Consider the following 24224-nt stretch of genomic DNA (forward strand, 5'->3'; position numbering starts at 1 on the left):
TCGACATGGACCACTAATTAGGTCTCCCTCTGTTATATTCTCTCTCTTTGTTGACATTAATGGTGAAGTAAGAACAATTTGGTTAATAAAACACATGAAAAACTAGTCTTGGCCTTGTCATATGTCTACCTTTTTCATATGGACATTTGAAAGCCCACACATGACCCCGTGGGCTTTAAAAAAAAAAAAAAAATTCATGTTGACCTATTGTATGTTGCCCTTTTTGGGGTAGACCTATTGACTGTCTATCTAAAGACTTTAGCTCTATCAACTGGAACCATCCCATGCAAAGCCAAATCCACAATATCCTGTGTCTGACCACATGGTATGAAACTCAGACTCAAATTACAGGGTGATTTCATGGATCATATACTATGTGGTGTACACATCTTGGGGGGTATTCAATCCTCACCTCTATTTCCGACAGGGAAAATAGCAACAGGCGCCTATTCATCGCTGTCTTTCCTGACCGCATTGAAGAGGCATCATTGCAGAGCAGACCCAACTTTAAAAGCTGCCGGGCCCGTTTTGCCAAGAACGGCCGTGGATTCTTGAGAGCACGGCCGGTTTCACAAACAAACTTTTTGCCGATCGGCAGGCGGTACATTGAATCCTGCCTGCTGATAAACAGGCGTGTGGGCCAAAAACGGGCCAGGGTCACGACTGTCTGGACATACCAACAGTTGTGAGCTGGGATTGAATACCCCCCCTTAAGGTGCTCATCACGGCCAGCATCGGCAATTGTGTACCCAGCTTTAGTTTTGGTTCCTGTACGGTATATGTTCATATACTATGGGGGTATTCAATGCTGCAGCGAGCGGCCGGCGAGGGGATTAAACAGCGAGGATTGCAGAAAACCAGCGATCCTCGCTGTTTAACCCCCGCGCCAGCCGCTCGCTCTATTCAACGTACTGGGGAAATCCTCGCCGTCACAGGACGGCGAGAATTCCCCAAAACAGCGAGACCCGCTGCTACTGCAGAAAACTCGCAGTTTTTAGCCGCGAGCCTCGCTGGTTCTGGAGCCGCATCCGCCAATTCCCCCTCGCTCAAAAAACGGAGCGAGGGGGAATTGGCATATGTGGAGGGTGTGTTGAATGCTGTCAGGGTGAGTGGTGACAGCGAGCAGGAAGCCCTGCTCGCTGTCACCACTCGCAAACAGCATCGAATACCTGCCTATACGATTGCCAAAATAAGTTCCTGTATCTTCATACATAATTTACTCTACAAGTCAGTGGTATTGAGGTGTTCTAACTATATATCAGTTTTGTTATAATAGCAATGTGTATTTTATTACTTATGTAATGCTCATTTTTTCTTGAGCTTGTAATGTACGCAGCTACACATTTCTTTTGACTGTTGAACATCTTTTGTATCTATTTTTAAATCTCAGGAAGACAACTGACATGGAGATCTGCCACTGCTGGCTGATGATTTATTGAGGAGATTGCCAGAAAAGAACAGTGTATGTACAGTATACATAATACAAATACACTTGTGAAACCGGTTGGGTCTTCAGGCTGCCATTGTTCCTCCAGTGCCGGTATGTGATCTTTCTACTTTGAGGACAAATTGAATAAATTATACACTTCTTGTCTACTTGTTTAGCTATTCCTGTTTGTTAATGCAAATATGTCAGCAACTTCATTCATAAAAAGCATTCATATATATTCTTCATTTTAGTTAGCCCAAATGCCTGAATGGGGAAGAAGTGACCTTGATGGTGAAATAATTCTGAGTGCCAGAAGGGGTGGTATGAGTATCTCACACACTGGTGATCTTCACAGAGTTTATGGAAATGGTGGTCAAAGCACAACCAATATCCAGTAAACAGCACCTCTGAGGGAGAGTTATCAGAGGAAAAGGATATACTGACAGGAAGGCAGTATATCACATGACCATGGGTTACAGCAGTGGTATACAGAAGAGGATGTACTTTAAACCACCAGCATATACCTGGTCCCAGTTGTGCTACGAATAGGAAACTGTGGCTACAGTGGGCACAGGGTCACCAAAACTGGAGAGAGGTTGCCTGGTCAAACACACATAATACAGTATGGATCCATCCCCCTGTGTGTCATGGGTTCACACTGGTGGGGAATGTTCTTGGCATACATTAGCCGGGTGCCCGCTTACTCCAGGAGCATATAACGTAAGAAAGAAGCAGCAATGTATTCACCCACAGCAACGTTTCAATGCAAATGGCGCATTGTCATCAGGCATTGTCATCACCGAGCCTGATGACAATGCACCGTTTGCATTGAAACGTTGCTGTGGGTGAATTACACTATATATAATTTTATTACCGTACCCAGAGGACACCCACACAAGCACGGGGAGAATATACAAACTCCGCACAGTTAGGGCCATGGTGGGAATCAAACCCATGGCCTCAGTGCTTAAGGCAGTAATGCTAACCATTACATTGTTTGTGCTGCCCCTTCTATTGGTATTATTATTTTACTTTAAGGCAACATAACGTTTCCACAGTCCCATACAGGGCACACACATAGTAACATGAACAGTGTAACATGATATCATAACATAACTTGTCACATTTCATTTTCAAGCTAGTTACAGGAAAGGACAATGAGATCAGCGTATTCCAGTGTCCTCAATAGTCACATGTCTGTCCACCGTGGTGGAAAGCGGGGCAATTGCGGGATGAATCTGCAGCAACTCTTTGGTTCCATCATGTCCGCGTAGACCAAAATCTCTAAGGAATGTTTCCAGCACCTTGTTGAATGTACGCCACAGAGTCTATTTGTTTCTATCTGTAATGCCAAACTGTTACATGGCTGCATGTTTTCAGAAAGTGAGATCTGCTGTGAAGGAGCATTTTCCCAATTTGTAAGGCAATTATTTTAGCATTAACCTATAAAATAACATAATACTTTTACAGTGGCTCAGATCCATTTCTTTGATGAGCGTAATTATTTCCCTCTTAATGTCAATTGGGAAAGATTGTGATTAAAATCACTGAAGCAAGGGAAATAATTCCCATACAGCATTAGTGTTCGTCAGCGTCATTTAATTTTCCTTCTGTGGTAATGTAAGTTTGTTCAGATTTGTCAGGAAGAGTATATATACAATTCCAATAGTGCTTCCTCACTTTCACTCGAAGTGGTGTTCGTTCTAGCACCCGCCATCTTTGAAAGCCCATGCAGTTCCTCTTCCCTGCCTGAGGTGTTGCTGTCTGCTGTAGTGCTTCTAGCACCGTGTGGTCTGTATATCAGAACTGATATGCAAACCAGACCTGTGCTAGAAACAGCACAGCAGATAGCGACACCCCAGGCAGGGAAGAGGAACTGTATGGGTTTTCAAAGTAGGTGGGTGCTAGAATGAACACTATGGTGTGTTCAATGGATTGGTTTTGCTGCTGTCTAAAGAAGCTAAAAGTTGGAGTTGCTTACAAGCCAGATGTATGTTTTATGTTTCTGTAATAGTAACATGCACATAGGTGGAAAATGGGCCATGTAGTAATAGGGAATAAGATGCCCGTCTTGGCTATGTACTGTGTGCCCCAATCACAGAGCATATTGTAGTCCGAGTATACTGACCTATGGTAGGTCTTGGGCCTTCTCATGGTGAGTTCTCCGGTGCTGCGTGTAGTTTTAGCTATTCCATCGGAGGAAGAAATGAAGGACCCTGAGACAATTTTTTTCAAAGAGAAGAATTATAAGATTGAAATATGTCTACTTGTTTAAAGCACACATTACCAGATATATACTATGAAAATTGAGACATTAATACACTGTATGTGCTTTCATGTTTTTGTATATTCAACTGATGAGTGAAAACCTTATGACCACCTGCCTAAAAAAGGTTTGCCCTTAATCATCAGCCATAACATTTAAAACCACTGGCATGATATTGTCTAGGCCCCCTCATGCTGCCAAAACCACTCTAATCTGTTGAGGTGAGGATTCCATAAGACAAAGGTTTAGGCACCTGCACAAGACCAACAGACAGACCATGTATAGAGGTATTGATAATAGATCAACAATTCCCTTTTTGGGCTAATTGAAAATGAGCTATACTAGATAATATTATGGTGTTGGTGGTGCTCCCCAGGGTTCTAAAATGACATACAAGGTGTCCCCTGGAAAAGCCTCCAGGAAACAAAGAAGTTGAGGCAAGGACTCTGCAAGTGTTCTGTAGAATCTGGCGCCAAGACTTTAGCATCAGATCTTTTAAGTCCTGTAAGCTGCCAAGTGGGGTCTCCCTGACTAGGACTTGTTATTCAAGCACATCCAACAGATGCTCTACTGGATTGAGAACGGGGAAGTTTGGAGACTAAGGGGGTCATTTTGGTTCACTCCTTCTGGCAGATTCCTTCTTAGATGGACAAAGCCATGTGCACTGCAGGTGGGGTAGATGTTACTTGTGCAGAGCGAGTTAGATTTGGGTGGGGTTTTACTTCAAAGTGAGATCTATATTGCAGTGTAAAAATAAAGCAGTCAGTATTTTCCCTGCAGAGAAACAAAATAACTCACCCAAATCTAACTGTCTCTGCACATTTTACATCTGCCCCCCTGCAGTGCACATGGTTTTGTCCATCTAAGAAGGAATTTGCCAGAAGGAGTGATCCAGAATAAGGCCCTAAGCCATCACCTTGATCTTTGTCATGTTCCTGAAACCGTTCCTGGATATTTTTTGCATTGTGGCATTAAACTGCTGAAACAGGCCACTGCCATCAGGGAGTACTGTTACCATGAAGGGGTGTACTTTTTCTCCAACAGCTAGTACATGTCACATTGTCTCTGCTGGTCGGTAATGGCACTGACTTACCCAGCCGGCGATACCGAGCATCGGCATCGCTACAGGACATACACATGGAGCTTTCCGTGCGCCGTTTCTAAGTGATCTAATCTTAGAAAAGGGGCTGAAATCGCCCCGTGTGTATGCCCCTATAAGTTCCTAGAATGTTGCGTGTTTTTGTAATAATATTTTTTGATAAGTCAGGTAATACAATAAGACGCACCAAGAATATTAAGGGGGATCCAATTTCCTGTGCTACTTTTTCCAGACAATTGGCAATTTTAGGACCCATTTTCTGGTGATAATGTGTGGGATCCTGGACCATTTCTGCACCCACCTGTTATCACTGAAATAAAGGTTTCTAAGGCAGGGCTCGACAAATACCGGTCGCCAGGTCGCCATGGCGACCAGATTCTGCTTCCTGGCGACCAGATTTTTTGGGAGAGAGGAAGCAGAATCTGGTCTGGGCAGGTCAGTGACAGCGTTTCCTAGCCCCCACCTGCTGGAGGTCAGCAGAGCGGCCAGGGTGCATGACCCCCCTCTCCCCCTCCCAAGGGACCAGCGGCAGCGCACTGAGCGGCGCCCGCCCCCGTCCCCTGGAAGTCAGCAGCGCGGGCTGGTGGGTGCCCGACTCCCCCCTCAGGGAACAGCAGCAGCGCACTGAGCGGCGCCCACCCCTGTCCCCTGGAAGTCAGCAGCGCGGGCTGGTGGGTGCCCGACTCCCCCCTCAGGGAACAGCAGCAGCGCACTGAGCGGCGCCCACCCCTGTCCCCTGGAAGTCAGCAGCGCGGGTTGGTGGGTGCCCGACCCCCCTCAGGGAACAGCAGCAGCGCACTGAGCGGCGCCCGCCCCCGTCCCCTTGAAGTCAGGAGCGCGGGCTGGTGGGTGCCCGACTCCCCCCTCAAGGACCAGCGGCAGCGCACTGAGTGGTGCCCAACCCCGTACCCCACCTGCTGGAAGTTAGCAGCGCGGACAGGGTGTCCAACCCTCCCCCCTCCTAAGGGACCACCAGCGGCAGCGCACGGAGTCTGCAGGAAGTCAGCAGCGGCAGCGCACCGCCGACCACTTCAGTGCGGCAGCTGCTGCTAAAGAACTCGGTGCCTCCTCTATGCCCCGTGTAAGCACATGTTAACCCCTGCAGAGAATGTTAACCCCTGGAAAAGTATGTAACCCCAAGGGGATAGGGAAGGGGATATGGGGGGGGGGGGGGTAATGCACACTACCTCTTGTGTCATGTTTTGCCCTAACCACCAGCATACATATGTCAACCCCCCCTTGTGTGGGCCTGCAAGGGCCAGCCTGCCCCACCTGTGTAGCCTGCACCCCCCTGCAAGTGCCAGCCTGCCCCACCTGTGTGGCCTGCACCCCCTGCACGTGCCAGCCTGCCCCACCTGTGTGGCCTGCACCCCCTGCATGTGCCAGCCTGCCCCACCTGTGTGGCCTGCACCCCCTGCACGTGCCAGCCTGTCCCACCTGTGTGGCCTGCATCCTCCTGCAAGTGCCAGCCTGCCCCACCTGTGTGGCCTGCACCCCCTGCACGTGCCAGCCTGCCCCACCTGTGTGGCCTGCACCCCCTGCATGTGCCAGCCTGCCCCACCTGTGTGGCCTGCACCCCCTGCACGTGCCAGCCTGTCCCACCTGTGTGGCCTGCATCCTCCTGCAAGTGCCAGCCTGTCCCACCTGTGTGGCCTACACCCCCCTGCAAGTGTCAACCTGCCCCACCTGTGTGGCCTACACCCCCCTGCAAGTGTCAACCTGCCCCACCTGTGTGGCCTGCAAGTGCCAGCCTGCCCCACCTGTGTGGCCTGCACCCCCTCTAGTGCCAGTCTGCCTCACCTGTGTGATCCCCCCATACTGTCTGCCCATTTGTCCATCTTTGCCCCAGTCCATCCATATATTCATAGATGCAGCATATGGTGCTCATTCCAACCATTTTCCCCAATGTCTCTCCCAGACACTCTTTCTTTTAGTTACGCCCCTGGCCATGGGCATTACGGCGTGTGGTATTATATGTAATGGGCATTACGGTGTTTGGTTTACTGGGTAATGGGCGTTACGGTGTGTGTGGTATATGTAATGAGCATTATTGTGTGTGGTATAGTAATCAAAAGTTTTTTTGGTGTGTGGCACAATGTGTAATAGGCATTGTGGCATGTGGGTATGTGTAATGGGTATGTGACATGTGCAATAGGCATTATGGTGTTACTTTTTGGCGCACACTGTCACTATTTTTTTTCTGGCTCCTACATTTTCATCCAGGCTCCTAGATTTTTTATAAATTTGTTAAGCCCTGTTCTAAGGGCTACTTCTCACCTGAGACGCACAAAGTGAAATCCCCTATAAGTGCCGGCTATCCCAAATCATGTGACCTGCCGATGAGGGTTAAGATATAGTGGGTCGACACCTGAAAATGGTCGACATATCATAGGTCAACACAAGCTAAATTCGACATGGACATGGTTGATGGTCAAAAGGTTGACGTGTTTTACATGGGTTTTTGTGCTATGTTGACATATGTTGTTGTACTGCGTCCCACGCAGTGCTCACCATGCTTTGGGCACAGTGCCTTACTGCACTCTACACACTATTATATTCTCACTCTGCGCTCACTTGGATAGTAAAATATGACCCAAGTCGGTCTACACCAGGCATGTCCAGCCTGCGCCCTCCAGCTGTTCTGATACTACACATCCCAGCATGCCTTGCCATAGTTTTAGCATTCCCTTATAGCAAAACTATGGCAAGGCATGCTGGGATGTGTAGTTTCACAACAGCTGGAGGACCACAGGTTGGAATTGCCTGGTCTACACCATAAAAGTAACACACTTGTGTCGACCTTGAGCTTGTGTTGACCTTCTGTCAATGCTGACCGACCATTTCCAGGTGTTGACCTAGTGACTGTCGATCTAGGGTGAGTTCTAAATTGTAGGGGACTAAAGGACCCCCTGACGTCACAGGGGAGGAGAATGGGTGGAGAGAGGAGGAGCAAGGTCGGAAGAAGGGTCCTAAAGGACCCTCGTGGGCTCGCTTTGCTCGCTACCTTGTTACTTAAGGCAACCAGTGGTGGCGTGGATAGTGAAGAAGCAAGCCCCCCGGCCTTGCTCCTCCCCCTCTGCGTGGAAGGTCCTTTAGCCCACTACAATTTAGCATTTACCGTCGATCTAGACCTTGTCGACCCGGGGACGGTATACCCTGATGAGAATCACTGACCCTTCTCACTGACACCCTCTGTCCTGTATATGATTGCTGGGATTTCTGTGTGCCAACATATACCTAGCTCTTATACATTCAGATCCTATTTAATGCTGTATATGACCAGTTTATGTCTTAGATACTATTATGAATAGCATATAATGAGTATATACGGTATTTACAATCTAGCAGCATGTCATTTACCACTTTCCTCATTGTTCCAGACGAGCCTAGAGATGCAGCTGTCAGGAGTGGTTCTGGAGACGTAACGGTCCTTCCCATCATCCACCTCTGTAAATGAGATCATTCATTTTGACCGCAGACCGCAAGGTAATGCCTGCTACTGTTGGGATGATCTTTCTGTTCCCCATGCCGGTCCTTTCCGCTGTAGACTATATGACTATACATAAGTCATCCATTCATAGTTACATACAACATTATGTTCCACTGAACATCTGAATGGAAATCTAAAGTAAAACAACCCTTGCCTGGTATTTGGGAATGGAAACAGTAAATATCTAAAATGTATCCAGGGGAAAGCAGCTTCAGTACTTATAATATACAAATAGCTAAGAGTGGCTGGCGATGAATAAATAGTGAACTTTAGTTGCTTCTGGATGCTTGCTTAAATTGTCAGATGCCCGTCATGATTATGCCAGCAGAATGCAAACGTAGCTCAGGGCCCGCGGGGCGCGTAGCGTGACTTTTTTTTTTTTAATTTACTGAAATATTTAATTTGTTACTTGTAATTCTATTTTAACTTGTGACCAGTTAATTCTGTAGAAGATGTTTTATTTATGAATTTTAGGTTCTGCTGTGATCTGTGGGGAAATGTGTTTGCCTGTATATTTAAAACTGCAATCATTTACACAGCAAGTCTAACCTGGGGGGTTATTCTGGTTCATTCGCAGAGACAAAACCATGTGCACTGCAGGGGGGCAGATGTAACATGTGCAGAAAGAGTTAGATCTTAGTGAGTTATTTTGTTTCTGTGCAGGGAAAATACTGACTGCTTTATAGATCTCGCTTTGAAGTAAAAACCCACCCAAATCTAGATCTCTCTGCACCCCTGCCCATCTGCCCTAATACATTGCCCCGCATATCTGTAATGTAATGTAGTTTTATCAATTAAAAATACGTTTGTTTTTCAGACACGTTATCAATGCTCACTAGAATGTTTCTTTCCCAACCTTTTCACAGACTAGCATACAAATGTCTCCTACACGGCTAAAGTGTGGCATTTTCTACTTTTTTCCATAAGCAACCATAAGATGAGCTCTATCACAGACAGGTAAGAGGGCTTCCATGTCTCAATTAGGTTTTTTCCTATGGTTTATGGGTTTTTGTTGTTGAGGGACTTGCACGTGTTAAAATCTGTCCTTTAGAGTATGTTCTTACAGGTATAGTCAATGCCGCTCGGCGAGCGGCGGTGAGGGGTTTATGCTGTGAGAATGGCTTTTTTTTTTTTAGTGAGGAAAAGCCATCCTCTCTGTCCAGCCCCATCGCTGGCCGTTTTACGTATTCTACGTTCCCCTAAAGGGCGAGGTTTGCCGCAAATGCAGGGAGCCCACTGCATTTTGAGGCGAGCCTCACCATTTTGACAGCCACACTCGCTGTTTCCACCTCACCTCAGGGAACAGGCGAGGTGGAAACAGCGAGTGCGGGGGTTGAGTTGAATGCTGGTGGCAAGCTATCGGCGCTGCTCGCTGTATAGCTCGCAGTCAGCCGCATGCTCTCCCCACATTGCATATACCCCACAGAGCCTATTAAATGGAACCAAAATCCAATTCAAGCAAATGGGATATGGTCGCTAGGTCAACCACTAAAGGTCGACATTGCTAAGGTTGGAAGGTTAACAAAAGCATAATGTCGACATTGAAAAGGTCAACATGGGTTTTTAACCTTTTTTTTGCCGGGAAAATATAAAAGTGCCCGAAGCATGGCGATGCAGTGAGCTATGCGAGGGAATACGGTACACTGATTTGGTATCCATGTCCACTTACATCGAAATGCGAGACAAAAAAGTGAAAAACTGAATTAAGCCATGTCGACCTAAGCTCTGTTGACCTTTATTGGCCGACCTAATGTATGTCGACATTCATACAGATGACCCATACCCAAGCAAATGGACCCATATACTCCTGATTTGTCAAGTGGTAGCTTCCATGCTCTTTGCGTCTATATCTGTGTTTTCTGCATTGGCCTTGATTAACGCTCCTAGGGAATTTACGTTATTGTATGTTGTCGCTCTGTAGCAGCTCTTTGTGCCCACTATATTTACATGTTCACAATTTTACTATGGTCATAAATGGGGAATGTCCTGAACTAGCAATTACAACTTTTAGCTACTTGACACTTGTACTATATTGAGTGGATTTAACCCCTTCCCGACATTTGACGTACATTTACGTCATGGCCGGGATGTACTTCCCGACACATGGCATAAATGTACGTCATGACTTTAAACTGTCACTGCGTCTCGAGACGCAGTGACAGAGGGACGATGTCTGCTGTCCCTGACAGCAGACATGTCCCTGCATGCCCAGGGGGGGCTGCGATGTCGCCCCCCCGTCGGCGATCGCTGTGATTGGCTGTTCAGTGTGAACAGCCAATTACAGCGTTTTCCTGTGTTACCAGCGAATCAGACGCTCGGTAACACAGGTGTCAATCACCGCCGGGCGTCAGGGGGCATGAGGGGGTCATCGGTGACGATGACACCTCACCCCACCCTCACCCCACCTGCCCCCAAGGCTGTGATTGGTCCGTGGGACCCACGGACCAATCACAGCCAAGGCGCGACATTTAAACTAACGGTGACTGCGCTGCAGACGCCATTCCGGTCTGGAGTAGCGTGCAGAGCGGTCACCGTGCCTATCTGCCGTGATACTGACCTGATCCTTGCTAATACTTACCTGATCCTTGCAAATACCTTACCTGATCACTTGATCACTGCTTGTAGCGTGCTGGACGCTTCCTGGATCTGACTTCCTGAGACTTCCTGCTGCTGCTGCAGTGTGATAGAGAGATAGAGAGAGAGAGATAGAGAGAGATAGAGAGATAGTGACAGAGAGAGCTATATTTTGTGTCTGCTACCCCCCCTTTTTGGGGGTGCAGGGGTTTTTTATATATAAATAACTGTCGCTGCTGCTGCAGTGTCATAGTGATAGATAGTGAGAGATAGTGATAGATAGTGAGAGATAGAGAGATTTGTGTCTGCTACCCCCCCTTTTTGGGGGTGCAGGTTTTTTTTATATATATATAACTGTCAGTGCTGCTGCTGCAGTGTCATAGTGATAGATAGTGATAGATAGTGAGAGATAGAGAGATAGAGAGAGATAGTGACAGAGAGTGATAGAGAGTGTATATTTTGTGTCTGCTACCCCCCCTTTTTGGGGGTGCAGTTTTTTTTTTATACATATAACTGTCAGTGCTGCTGCTGCAGTGTGATAGATAGTGATAGATAGTGATAGATAGTGATAGATAGTGATAGATAGTGAGAGATAGAGAGAGATAGTGACAGAGAGTTAAAGAGAGTGTATATTTTGTGTCTGCTACCCCCGCCTTTTGTGCTGATCACCATATCTGAGGTGATCAGCAACTTTTTGGGGGCGCAGAGGTTTTTTTTTTTATATATACCTGTCAGTTGCTGCCAGTTGCACCAAAGGTTGTGCACCTGCTGCCCCTCACTGGTAATCAGTGTCGCATCACTGATCACCTTTTTTTTTTTTTTGTGGGTGCTGTGTGGTCTTTTTTTAATTTTTTTTTTACACACACTGTGATTTTGTGGGTGTCCTGTGGCCACTGTGCGCTGATCAGTGACGTACATCACTGATCAGCTTTTTCGGCACAGGGTTGATCTATTTTTTTTTTTTTTTGATCAAATTCCTGTTGCCTTTGAGCGCTGTTCAGTGACAGACGTTACTGACCAACATCTGTGCTCAATTTTTGGCGCAGGACCTTTTTTTTTTTTAACCCCTTCAATTTTTTTTTTTAACCCCTTCAATTTTTTTTTTTTTAACCCCTTCAATTTTTTTTTTTGGTATAAAGTATTTTTTTTTTCTGCACTACATACACATTACACACTACATTCCCCCCAGGTTGAAATAAAGTTTGTACCCCCCCCTACACTATACACGTGTTGAAACATTTCACTACCAGTAACACAAAAATAAAAATGGCATCCCAAATGTCATCCCAAATGTCATCCCAGTCATCCAGAAGAATGTATTCAGTGGAGGAGGCATATGCCATGCTTGCTTCTGACTCTGACACAGCCAGTGATGCAAGCGGGGAATTTGAAGGATTCGCCTTAAGCTCCTCTTCCTCCTCTGGTGATGAGGGACCCCCTCAAAGACGTCCCCGTAGAGCAGCTGAGACCCCCCCCCCAATAATTGATCTCGTATGGACCCCACCACCAGACAATTTTGAGCCCCAGGTTCCTGAGTTTTTGGCCATGCCAGGAATCCAATTTGATTCCACAGGTCTCAGAGAAATTGACTTTTTCAAATTATTTTTCTCTGATGATTTTATAAATTTAATGGTGGACCAAACTAATTTATATGCCCAGCAGTTTATTGCTCAAAACCCCACGTCATCATTTGCTAGGTGGACCCCTGTAGATGCAGTAGAGATGATGACATTTTGGGGTCTGGTGTTTCATATGGGCATAGTAAAAAAGCCAGAAATTAGGCAATATTGGAGTACAGATGTTCTGTACAGCACCCCATTTTACCGTATGGCCATGCCCCGGGCTCGATTTGAGACGATCCTTAAATTTTTGCATTACAACGATAATGCACAGTGCCCACCCAGAGATGATCCCACCTTTGACCGGCTATTCAAAGTCAGGCCGGTCATTGATCATTTCAGTGCCAAATTTGAAGACATGTACATCCCAGATAAATTCATTTGCATAGACGAGTCCCTTATACATTTTAAAGGAAGGGTTAAATTCCGCCAGTACCTTCCCAGTAAGAGGGCAAGGTATGGCATAAAAATGTATAAGCTGTGTGAAAGCACCTCAGGGTACACTCACAGGTTTAGGGTATATGAAGGGAAGGATTCAAGAATTGAACCGCCAGAATGCCCCCCCTCCCTCGTAGGTGTTAGTGGAAAAATTGTCTGGGATTTAGTGCACCCCTTCCTGGATAAAGGTTATCACCTCTATGTGGATAACTTTTACACCAGCATCCCCCTGTTTAAGGCCCTTGGTTCAAGAGGTACAGCAGCTTGCGGTACTGTGCGCAAGAACCAAAGAGGCCTCCCAAAAACGCACATTGCCCAAGTAATGAGAAGGGGTGAAAGCAGGGGAATATGCACCGAAAATATGTTGTTGGTCAAATATAAAGACAAGAGGGATGTCCTTATACTGACAACAATTCACGGAGACAGTACCACCTCCGTCCCTGTACGAGGTACCAGTACCCACACCTCAAAACCTAATTGTATCCTGGATTACAATAGGTACATGGGCGGAGTGGATCTTTCAGATCAGGTACTGAAGCCGTACAGTGCCCTGCGGAAAACAAAAATCTGGTACAAGAAGCTGGCCGTGTATATCATCCAGATGGCACTGTATAACGCTTACGTGCTATTCCGTTCTACCGGCCAGAGGGGGACATTTATGCACTTTCAAGAGGAAGTCATAAAGGGCCTAATATTTGGGAACCAGCAGGCAGAGGGCCCCAGTACTTCTAGTACTGGCCCCCGTATTGTACCAGGGCAGCATTTTCCTGATGAAATCCCCTCCACTGGAAAAAAGGGCAGGACACAAAAAAGGTGCAAAGTTTGCTATAAAAAGGGAATAAGAAAGCAAACTATTTTCCAGTGTGACACTTGCCCCGACAAACCCGGCCTATGTATAAAGGAGTGTTTTAAAATATACCACACATCTATGGATTATTAGGTTCATAATTTCACCGTGCTTCGGGGGTCTTGCTAATGCCACATACCACCCACCATTCATTCCACCATAATCTGAGCCGCAAAATCCAAAAATCACTCCTTCCCTTCTGAGTCCTGCCATGCACCCAACTGGTATTTTTTGGTCACATGTGAGGCATTGCCGTACTCGGGAGAAATTGGGGCACAGATTTTGGGGTGCTTTTTCTCCTTCATACCTTCTGAAAATGAAAAATTTTGAGCCAGAACTGCATTTTTGTGTAAAAAAATGTAATTTTTCATTTTCACTGCCCACTTGTATCAAAATTGGTGAAACCCCTGGGGGTTTGAAATGTACACTATACCCCTAGATGAATTCCCTGAGGGGTGTAGTTTGCAAAATGGGGTCACTTGTGGGGGGGTTCCACTGTATTGGTGCTTTGGGGGTCTTGCTAATGCGACATAGCACCCACCATCATTCCACCAGAATTTGTGCTGCAAAATCCAAATATCACTCCTTCCCTTCTGAGTCCTGCAACTTTTTGGTCACACATGAGGCATTGCCGTACTCGGGAGAAATTGGGGCACAGATTTTGGGGTGCTTTTTCTCCTTCATACCTTCTGAAAATGAAAAATTTTGAGCCAGAACTGCATTTTTGTGTAAAAAAATGTAATTTTTCATTTTCACTGCCCACTTGTATCAAAATTGGTGAAACCCCTGGGGGTTTGAAATGTACACTATACCCCTAGATGAATTCCCTGAGGGGTGTAGTTTGCAAAATGGGGTCACTTGTGGGGGGGTTCCACTGTATTGGTGCTTTGGGGGTCTTGCTAATGCGACATAGCACCCACCATCATTCCACCAGAATTTGTGCTGCAAAATCCAAATATCACTCCTTCCCTTCTGAGTCCTGCAACTTTTTGGTCACACATGAGGCATTGCCGTACTCGGGAGAAATTGGGGCACAGATTTTGGGGTGCTTTTTCTCCTTCATACCTTCTGAAAATGAAAAATTTTGAGCCAGAACTGCATTTTTGTGTAAAAAAATTTAATTTTTCATTTTCACTGCCCACTTGTATCAAAATTGGTGAAACCCCTGGGGGTTTGAAATGTACACTATACCCCTAGATGAATTCCCTGAGGGGTGTAGTTTGCAAAATGGGGTCACTTGTGGGGGGGGTTCCACTGTATTGGTGCAACATAGCACCCACCATTCATTCCACCAGAATCTGTGCTGCAAAATCCAAAAATCACTCCTTCCCTTCTGAGTCCTGCCATGCACCCAACTGGTATTTTTTGGTCACATGTGAGGCATTGCCGTACTCGGGAGAAATTGGGGCACAGATTTTGGGGTGCTTTTTCTCCTTCATACCTTCTGAAAATGAAAAATTTTGAGCCAGAACTGCATTTTTGTGTAAAAAATGTAATTTTTCATTTTCACTGCCCACTTGTATCAAAATTGGTGAAACCCCTGGGGGTTTGAAATGTACACTATACCCCTAGATGAATTCCCTGAGGGGTGTAGTTTGCAAAATGGGGTCACTTGTGGGGGGGTTCCACTGTATTGGTGCTTGGGGGGTCTTGCTAATGCGACATAGCACCCACCAAAATTCCACCAGAATCTGAGCTGCAAAATCCAAAAATCACTCCTTCCCTTCTGAGTCCTGCCATGCACCCAACTGGTATTTTTTGGTCACATGTGAGGCATTGCCGTACTCGGGAGAAATTGGGGCACAGATTTTGGGGTGCTTTTTCTCCTTCATACCTTCTGAAAATGACAAATTTGGAGCCAGAACTGAATTTTTGTGTAAAAAAATGTAATTTTTCATTTTCACTGCCCACTTGTATCAAAATTGGTGAAACCCCTGGGGGTTTGAAATGTACACTATACCCCTAGATGAATTCCCTGAGGGGTGTAGTTTGCAAAATGGGGTCACTTGTGGGGGGGTTCCACTGTATTGGTGCTTGGGGGGTCTTGCTAATGCGACATAGCACCCACCAAAATTCCACCAGAATCTGAGCTGCAAAATCCAAAAATCACTCCTTCCCTTCTGAGTCCTGCCATGCACCCAACTGGTATTTTTTGGTCACATGTGAGGCATTGCCGTACTCGGGAGAAATTGGGGCACAGATTTTGGGGTGCTTTTTCTCCTTCATACCTTCTGAAAATGAAAAATTTTGAGCCAGAACTGCATTTTTGTGTAAAAAATGTAATTTTTCATTTTCACTGCCCACTTGTATCAAAATTGGTGAAACCCCTGGGGGTTTGAAATGTACACTATACCCCTAGATGAATTCCCTGAGGGGTGTAGTTTGCAAAATGGGGTCACTTGTGGGGGGGTTCCACTGTATTGGTGCTTGGGGGGTCTTGCTAATGCGACATAGCACCCACCAAAATTCCACCAGAATCTGAGCCGCAAAATCCAAAAATCACTCCTTCCGTTCTGAGTCCTGCCATGCACCCAACTGGTATTTTTTGGTCACATGTGAGGCATTGCCGTACTCGGGAGAAATTGGGGCACATATTTTGGGGTGCTTTTTCTCCTTCATACCTTCTGAAAATGAAAAATTTTGAGCCAGAACTGCATTTTTGTGTAAAAAAATGTAATTTTTCATTTTCACTGCCCACTTGTATCAAAATTGGTGAAACCCCTGTGGGTTTGAAATGTACACTATACCCCTAGATGAATTCCCTGAGGGGTGTACTTTGCAAAATGGGGTGACTTGTGGGGGGGTTCCACTGTATTGGTGCAACATAGCACCCACCATTCATTCCACCAGAATCTGAGCCGCAAAATCCAAAAATCACTCCTTCCCTTCTGAGTCCTGCCATGCACCCAACTGGTATTTTTTGGTCACATGTGAGGCATTGCCGTACTCGGGAGAAATTGGGGCACAGATTTTGGGGTGCTTTGTCTCCTTCATACCTTCTGAAAATGACAAATTTGGAGCCAGAACTGCATTTTTGTGTAAAAAAATGTAATTTTTCATTTTCACTGCCCACTTGTATCAAAATTGGTGGAACCCCTGTGGGTTTGAAATGTACACTATACCCCTAGATGAATTCCCTGAGGGGTGTAGTTTGCAAAATGGGGTCACTTGTGGGGGGGTTCCACTGTATTGGTGCTTTGGGGGTCTTGCTAATGCGACATAGCACCCACCAAAATTCCACCAGAATCTGAGCTGCAAAATCCAAAAATCACTCCTTCCCTTCTGAGTCCTGCCATGCACCCAACTGGTATTTTTTGGTCACATGTGAGGCATTGCCGTACTCGGGAGAAATTGGGGCACAGATTTTGGGGTGCTTTTTCTCCTTCATACCTTCTGAAAATGAAAAATTTTGAGCCAGAACTGCATTTTTGTGTAAAAAATTTAATTTTTCATTTTCACTGCCCACTTGTATCAAAATTGGTGAAACCCCTGGGGGTTTGAAATGTACACTATACCCCTAGATGAATTCCCTGAGGGGTGTAGTTTGCAAAATGGGGTCACTTGTGGGGGGGTTCCACTGTATTGGTGCTTGGGGGGTCTTGCTAATGCGACATAGCACCCACCAAAATTCCACCAGAATCTGAGCCGCAAAATCCAAAAATCACTCCTTCCGTTCTGAGTCCTGCCATGCACCCAACTGGTATTTTTTGGTCACATGTGAGGCATTGCCGTACTCGGGAGAAATTGGGGCACATATTTTGGGGTGCTTTTTCTCCTTCATACCTTCTGAAAATGAAACATTTTGAGCCAGAACTGCATTTTTGTGTAAAAAAATGTAATTTTTCATTTTCACTGCCCACTTGTATCAAAATTGGTGAAACCCCTGGGGGTTTGAAGTGTACACTATACCCCTAGATGAATTCCCTGAGGGGTGTACTTTGCAAAATGGGGTGACTTGTGGGGGGGTTCCACTGTATTGGTGCAACATAGCACCCACCATTCATTCCACCAGAATCTGTGCTGCAAAATCCAAAAATCACTCCTTCCCTTCTGAGTCCTGCCATGCACCCAACTGGTATTTTTTGGTCACATGTGAGGCATTGCCGTACTCGGGAGAAATTGGGGCACAGATTTTGGGGTGCTTTGTCTCCTTCATACCTTCTGAAAATGACAAATTTGGAGCCAGAACTGCATTTTTGTGTAAAAAAATGAAATTTTTCATTTTCACTGCCCACTTGTATCAAAATTGGTGAAACCCCTGGGGGTTTGAAATGTACACTATACCCCTAGATGAATTCCCTGAGGGGTGTAGTTTGCAAAATGGGGTCACTTGTGGGGGGGTTCCTAACTTTTAGCATCTTATGGTGCCTAGAAACCTACATGGTGCCTAAAAAATAATCTCATAAAAAGGAGGCTCCAAAATCAAGTAGGTGCTCCTTCTATTATGAAGCCTGTGGTTTGGTCACCGTGCACACTAGGGCCACATATAGGATATTTATGAAAACAAAAGAATTGGGGGAATCAATTTTCAGTCACATTTCTCTAGTAAAATGTACTGTGTTCCTTAGAAAAATGTATTAAAATTGCAAATCTGCAAAAAAAAAGAAATTTTGAAATTTCACCTACACTTTGTTTTAATTCCTGTGAAACACCTAAAGGGTTAACAAACTTCCAAAATGCTGTTTTGAATACTGTGAGGGGTGCAGTTTTTGAAATGGCATCATTTATGGGGGTGTCTCACATACAAGTCCCTCAAAGTCACATCAGAACTGAACTGGTCCCTAAAAAAATCAGTGTTTGAAATTTTCTTGAAAATTTGAGAATTTGCTATTCATATTGTAAGCCTCCTAGTGTCCCAAAAAATTAAAAGGAAGTTGAAATAATGATGTCAACATAAAGTAGACATATGGTCTTTGTTAGTTATTAACTATTTTGAGTGGTATGATTATTTGTCTCACAAGCAGAAAATTTAACATTTTGCAAATTGCTAAATTTTCCATTTTTTTACGACATTTTGGTATTTTTCACAAAAAAACACAAACTGCATCGACCCAAATTTACCACTAACTTGAAGTACAATGTGTCACGAAAAAACAATCTCAAAATCACTGGGATAAGTAAAAGCAAAAAAAAGTTATCCCCACTTAAGTGAGACATGTCAGATTTGAAAAAAAGGGCTCTGTCAGGAACGCAAAAACTGGCTCTGTCAGGAAGGGGTTAAGGACGGATATTGTTTTGTTTTTTTTACAGGTAGCCAATCAAAATTTAGACACTGGATTATCGACCTATTATGATTGTGGCAGTTAGGAAGCTAAATAAAAAACAAAACTACTATCAGAATGCCAATAATGTGCCGCCCATTTCTGTTCCGCCAGCCTCCCAACTCTTCTAATTTCACCATTACTGATATCAGTGTTTATTTTAATGTTAAGGATAAATTCTGCAGTGTAAATCCAAGATGCGCCATCATTTTTTTTTTCTTTTAAATATAATTATTTTTGTGAGAGAGTGGTCAGTATTTACCCACCTGTCAAAATGACGGAACAACATAACATTAATGTAAGTGCTGGAGGTTTTGCGCGCCTGAACAAATGCCATCTGTTGCCTGCTGATGCGCAACACACCTGAATGTTTCCCCATAGAGGTGAGGAGCAGCATTCGCCTTTTATTCTATAGGATGTGGTGCTGCACAGAGCAGGAGAGTTGTATCATAAACGTATATTTAATGTTTCCTCTAATGTTCAAACGTTCTTTTACCGTTCATTTTATTTAGTGGAATGCGTTTCATACTTCTGTCTTGCCTGGAAATTGTTTAACTGGAACTATGAGGATTTATATATTCAGCCTGTAACAATATTTGTATCTTTATAGAGATGATGGGAGTATTTTTGATGGACTTGTGGAAGAAGATGATAAGGATAAAGCAAAAAGGTTGGTTACATTTATTTAGTCTTCAGTTTCACTATGGAAGTTCTGGCTGATCTGTCTGAAGACTTTTTGTCTGCTAACTACAGTACCTAGACCAGGGGTATCCAAACCTGTCCTCAAGTTCTACCAACAGTTCATGTGTGTCAGGCAACCTGTGGATCTATAGTAGGAATGAATGCAGCATGTATGACAATGTGGCAGTTAGTAATGACTAGAGCTGTGCACCAGCTAGGTGATTTTGAAAACGTGGACAATTGGTAGATCTCGAGGACTGGTTTGACCACCCCCAAATCTTTACTACAGCCTTCCTTTTATTGAAAAGTTCACACTTCTCCGTTCATTGCACATTGCAGATTCCCCTCCTACAGCTCTTAGACATTATGCATACATGATCACCATGTAGCAATTACAGACATTAATGTCTGCAGTAAAGAAAAATAATGGGTTGTGCCATCAAGGTATCCCAGTCCCCTAAAAGAACTTGCACAGTAATAGTAGATGGGTGTGGTATGGGACTCCGACAGTCGGGATCCCGACAGTCATTATCCCGACGTCGGGATCCCGACAGTCATTATCCCGACGTCGGGATCCCGACAGTCATTATCCCGACGTCGGGATCCCGACTGGCCGGAGTCAGACAGCATGGCGAGCGCAAAAAAGCCCCTTGCGGGCTCGCTGCGCTCGCCACGCTGCGGGCACGGTGGCTCGCTACGCGAGCCACCTATTGTATTCTCCCTCTATGGGGGTCGTGGACCCCCACGAGGTAAAATAGCGGGTGTCCGTCGGGCACCCGGTTGTCGTCATTTTGACAGTTGGGATCCCGACGTCGGGTAAATGACTGTCGGGAACCCGTCCGGCACCCATACTAGATAGTGGAGATCTCTGGTGCAAGATATTTGAGAAGTCAAAATAAGTCATATGAAATAACCTCCAATGATGTAATGAGGTTGACCGAGTACATATGAAAAGACTTTAAACTATAATGCATAAATTAGCTCTGAAGCATGGATTAAAATGGTAATTTATGCAAAACAAATAAAAATACAGAAAGTCCAAAATATATTAAATGTTACAACATGCCAAGCAATCCAGTCCAGAGTTCCCAAATATGGAGTTTCCATAGAATTTGACACTTGAAATGTTCGTTAATTTGCTCTGAAGTAAAGTAAGTACACAAACCGTTCCAGAGAGTCAAAACAGTGATGGTAAGAAACAAGGGAGGTTCCCAGAATCCTCTGTTTGGCTCACCATTATACCACACTGGAATCTGTATCAAGATGCGGCATGCAAGCACTAGGGCTCTGTCCAAGGTACCTACGCATGCTCTTGGTGTGCAGTATTTATAGTGTTGTCAATATGGAACAATTGGTCACTTCCGGTTTATGACTTTGGTTGTTCCTTAAGTAGGGTGATGCAGGTTTAGCCACAATGTGTGTAAATCACTGTAGAAAAAGGCACATGCAGTCAGTGCCATAAATAGACATTTCGGTGCAATGTGTCAGAAAGGGAATTGGTGCCCCCACCCCACTATGCTTAAAACAGGGACAGTGTGTGCCAAATATTTAGGGGTGTGGCTTCATGGGGCTAGGGTCTTGCCAAATAATAGTACCAATAACCTCATAATGCCCCTTACACAATATGCTACACTCTTTTGATGCACCTTACACATTATGCAGCACACCGTAATGCTTACTGTATTATATATTATGCCGCACACTGGAATGCCCATATCACATTATGCCGCACACTGGAATGCCCATATCACATTATGCTGCACACTGGAATGCCCATATCACATTATGCCGCACACTGGAATGCCCATATCACATTATGCCGCACACTGGAATGCCTATATAACATAATGCCACACACTGGAATGCCCATATAACATAATGCCACACACTGGAATGCCCATAACACATTATGCCAGACACTGGAATGCCCATATCACATTATGCCACACACTGTAATGCCCATATCACATTGACACACAGTTTAATGCCCCTTACAGTGTCCAGAGTAGTGCCGATTACACAAGCCACCAGTAGTACCCCGTATACAGGGCTCCCCAGTACTGCTGCTTACAGTGTAATCCCGGTGCTGCTGCGATTAAAACCAGGGAGGAGAGCAGATGAGCATAGACCAACAGATATTTCAAATATGGCGGTGGGTTGTCAGTCAATTAAAGCTTGTGGTTCGGCAGCCAATTGCTAACTGTGGCTGCCGATCTACAAGCTCACCGCATTTGAAATATCCGCTGGTCTCCGCATAGGAGCAGTGAGAGACTGTGAGGGTGGCGTTGACAGATGTGCGTTTAGAGTGCAGATGCTTTGTGGGCAAGGGTGCCAGAGGACTCACCGGCAGTCGGGATTCCGACAGTCATTACCCTGACGTCGGAATTCCGACTGCTAAAAGCCTGACACACGGGCAGTCGCTATTCTCCCTTGTGGGGGTCCACGACCCCCATAGAGGGAGAATAAAATAGACGCAAGCCACTGTGCCCGCAGCCTCATCACGCCCCACTGAGCAAACACAGGCCCCCAAGAAGGAGGCAGTATGGTCAGGGCTGGAAACCCTTTTACCTGTTATCTGTAACTACACCAAACAATGCCATCTATCAAAGCAAATCTGACTACGTGTTATACTTCTGCTACACTGAAATCTGTCACTATCAGACTGTGTAATATGGATTCTAAATCCCAGGAATTGCGTGTACACATGTGGTGATTCTTCCAGGTGATTTTAACTGGATCGTCAAAATTGCCTAGTTTAGCTAGAATCACCCCGTGTGTACACCCCTTTAGTGTGTTTAGGTTTGTTTCTTTTAACCTTCCTGTTGCCTTTTCTTGTACTTTCATCAGACCTCATTACTGAAGCTGGCTATGGGAATAGCGAAGCCCGCTTAAGGGCATACACACAGGGCGATTTCATCCCCTTTTCTAAGTGATCAGATTTAGATCACTTGGAAAAGGAGCACGGAATGCCCCGTGTATATGCCCTGCAGCGATGCCGATGTGTGGTCCTGCGCGTCGGTATCACTCAGACACTGCCCGACATCACCCATGCACGACTATGCGGCTCTACGCAGCGTGTAAGAGGCCACACTGCACAGGCCGCTCAGACCCCTGCCCACCCTCCATGGCTCAGCCCCCTCCTCCCGCACTGCCTGCGCCCCAAGCTGTCAGCCGCATGCTGCTCAGCTCCCCGGCCGCACCGTCCCCCCTCCTCACTGTCCATGTGACCACCCGCCCTCTTCATTGACAGCCACACACACCCTTTCCCCTCCCCCCCCCCCCATTTTCAAGGAGCATCCATCAGAACAGTAAGCATAGGCTGACTGTACTTTTCTTTACAAACAGATTAAAAATCATTCAATGGTGAGTAACTATCAAATGGTTTCTCATCTGTGCGGGTGGATGTGTAAGCATACATAGTACAGGGGATGTTTACCTGCAGGTCTGAATCAGGCCCTTTGTGCTTTAATACCACTACATGTTGAGTTTGGGAGTCCACGTTGTGCCTATGACATTTATACATCAGTTGGATATTCGGAGGCATTCTGTAACGTGGTTGCGTTCATCCTGTAGGGTGTCTCGGAACAAGTCTGAGAAGAAGCGTAGAGATCAGTTTAACGTTCTCATTAAGGAGCTTGGCTCTATGCTGCCAGGAAATTCGCGGAAGATGGACAAATCCACAGTGTTGCAGAAGAGCATTGATTTCCTGCGGAAACATAGAGGTGGGTGACGAAGTATTCAATGTACTGTATCCATTTACTCGCCAAGACACTGGTAGTTGCCAAAGCCCTAGAATTTGCAAATATACTAGAGTTATAAAATAATGAGAGTAAACTGTGGCCATCAACACAATTTTTACTTACTTTTAATAGTTTCTTGAAAAAAAAACTCCTCTTTAGTTAAATAACATTCAAGTAACAGGTTAAGCTAATATACTAAAACACTTGTATATCAATTTGCTTGGTAATTCTAGTATATACTGTAGGTATATTTTGTGTGTGTGTGTGTGTGTGTGTGTGTGTGTGTGTGTTGCACTGATAGTGGCTTTGGCTTTATACATAAGCATCCGATATTAAATCCTCATTCTTTTATCTAAGGAACATAGTCAGAATCAAGCACTTAACTCCCCCAGAAGATATTCCTGTCATACATGTATTTGTATCATCACACCCAGGGCATAAAGTGGTCATGCAGAGGTGGGGGAATCATTTCTCTATGCCACCTAATTACCCCCCTCCCCCCATTAGGCAGAGACAGGGCCAGTGGTAGGGTTTTTGGGATCCCCTGCAAACTAGAATGCTCTTTTGTGAGAATTACTGTGTAGGGCCAATGTGGAGGTTGAAATGTTCCACCTCACCATTAGAGATGGTGGAACTCAGTTCCACCCCGTTCCCCCTCACTTTAACCCCTGATAACGCCTAGACTATTACAATGCCCTCTACCTTGGCACCACTTAGAGCTGGTACAAAACGCAGATGCCAGACTAACCAGCCATGTTCCAGCGGTTACGGTATAAATGC

At 45.3% G+C, this 24224-nt stretch overlaps 1 protein-coding gene across 6 annotated transcripts in view; it reads left to right on the forward strand.

Moving 5' to 3' along the window:
• CLOCK (clock circadian regulator) overlaps nucleotides 1–24224 on the forward strand; it is a 77011-nt gene that overhangs the window by 20265 nt on the left and 32522 nt on the right. For 5 of the 6 annotated variants that reach the window (XM_083168806.1, XM_083168821.1, XM_083168782.1 and 2 more), the window contains exons 2-6: nucleotides 1391–1540; nucleotides 8175–8280; nucleotides 9151–9241; nucleotides 19634–19693; nucleotides 23278–23426. In XM_083168806.1, the coding sequence (XP_083024932.1) occupies nucleotides 9222–9241; nucleotides 19634–19693; nucleotides 23278–23426 (229 nt within the window). In that variant the 5' untranslated portion in view covers nucleotides 1391–1540; nucleotides 8175–8280; nucleotides 9151–9221. The remainder of the gene's footprint in view (nucleotides 1–1390; nucleotides 1541–8174; nucleotides 8281–9150; nucleotides 9242–19633; nucleotides 19694–23277; nucleotides 23427–24224) is intronic. The other variant, XM_083168798.1, reaches the window with a different exon arrangement.

This window comes from Crinia signifera, chromosome 1, assembly GCF_055691185.1.
Source record: "Crinia signifera chromosome 1, ASM5569118v1, whole genome shotgun sequence".
NCBI lineage: Eukaryota > Metazoa > Chordata > Amphibia > Anura > Myobatrachidae > Crinia > Crinia signifera.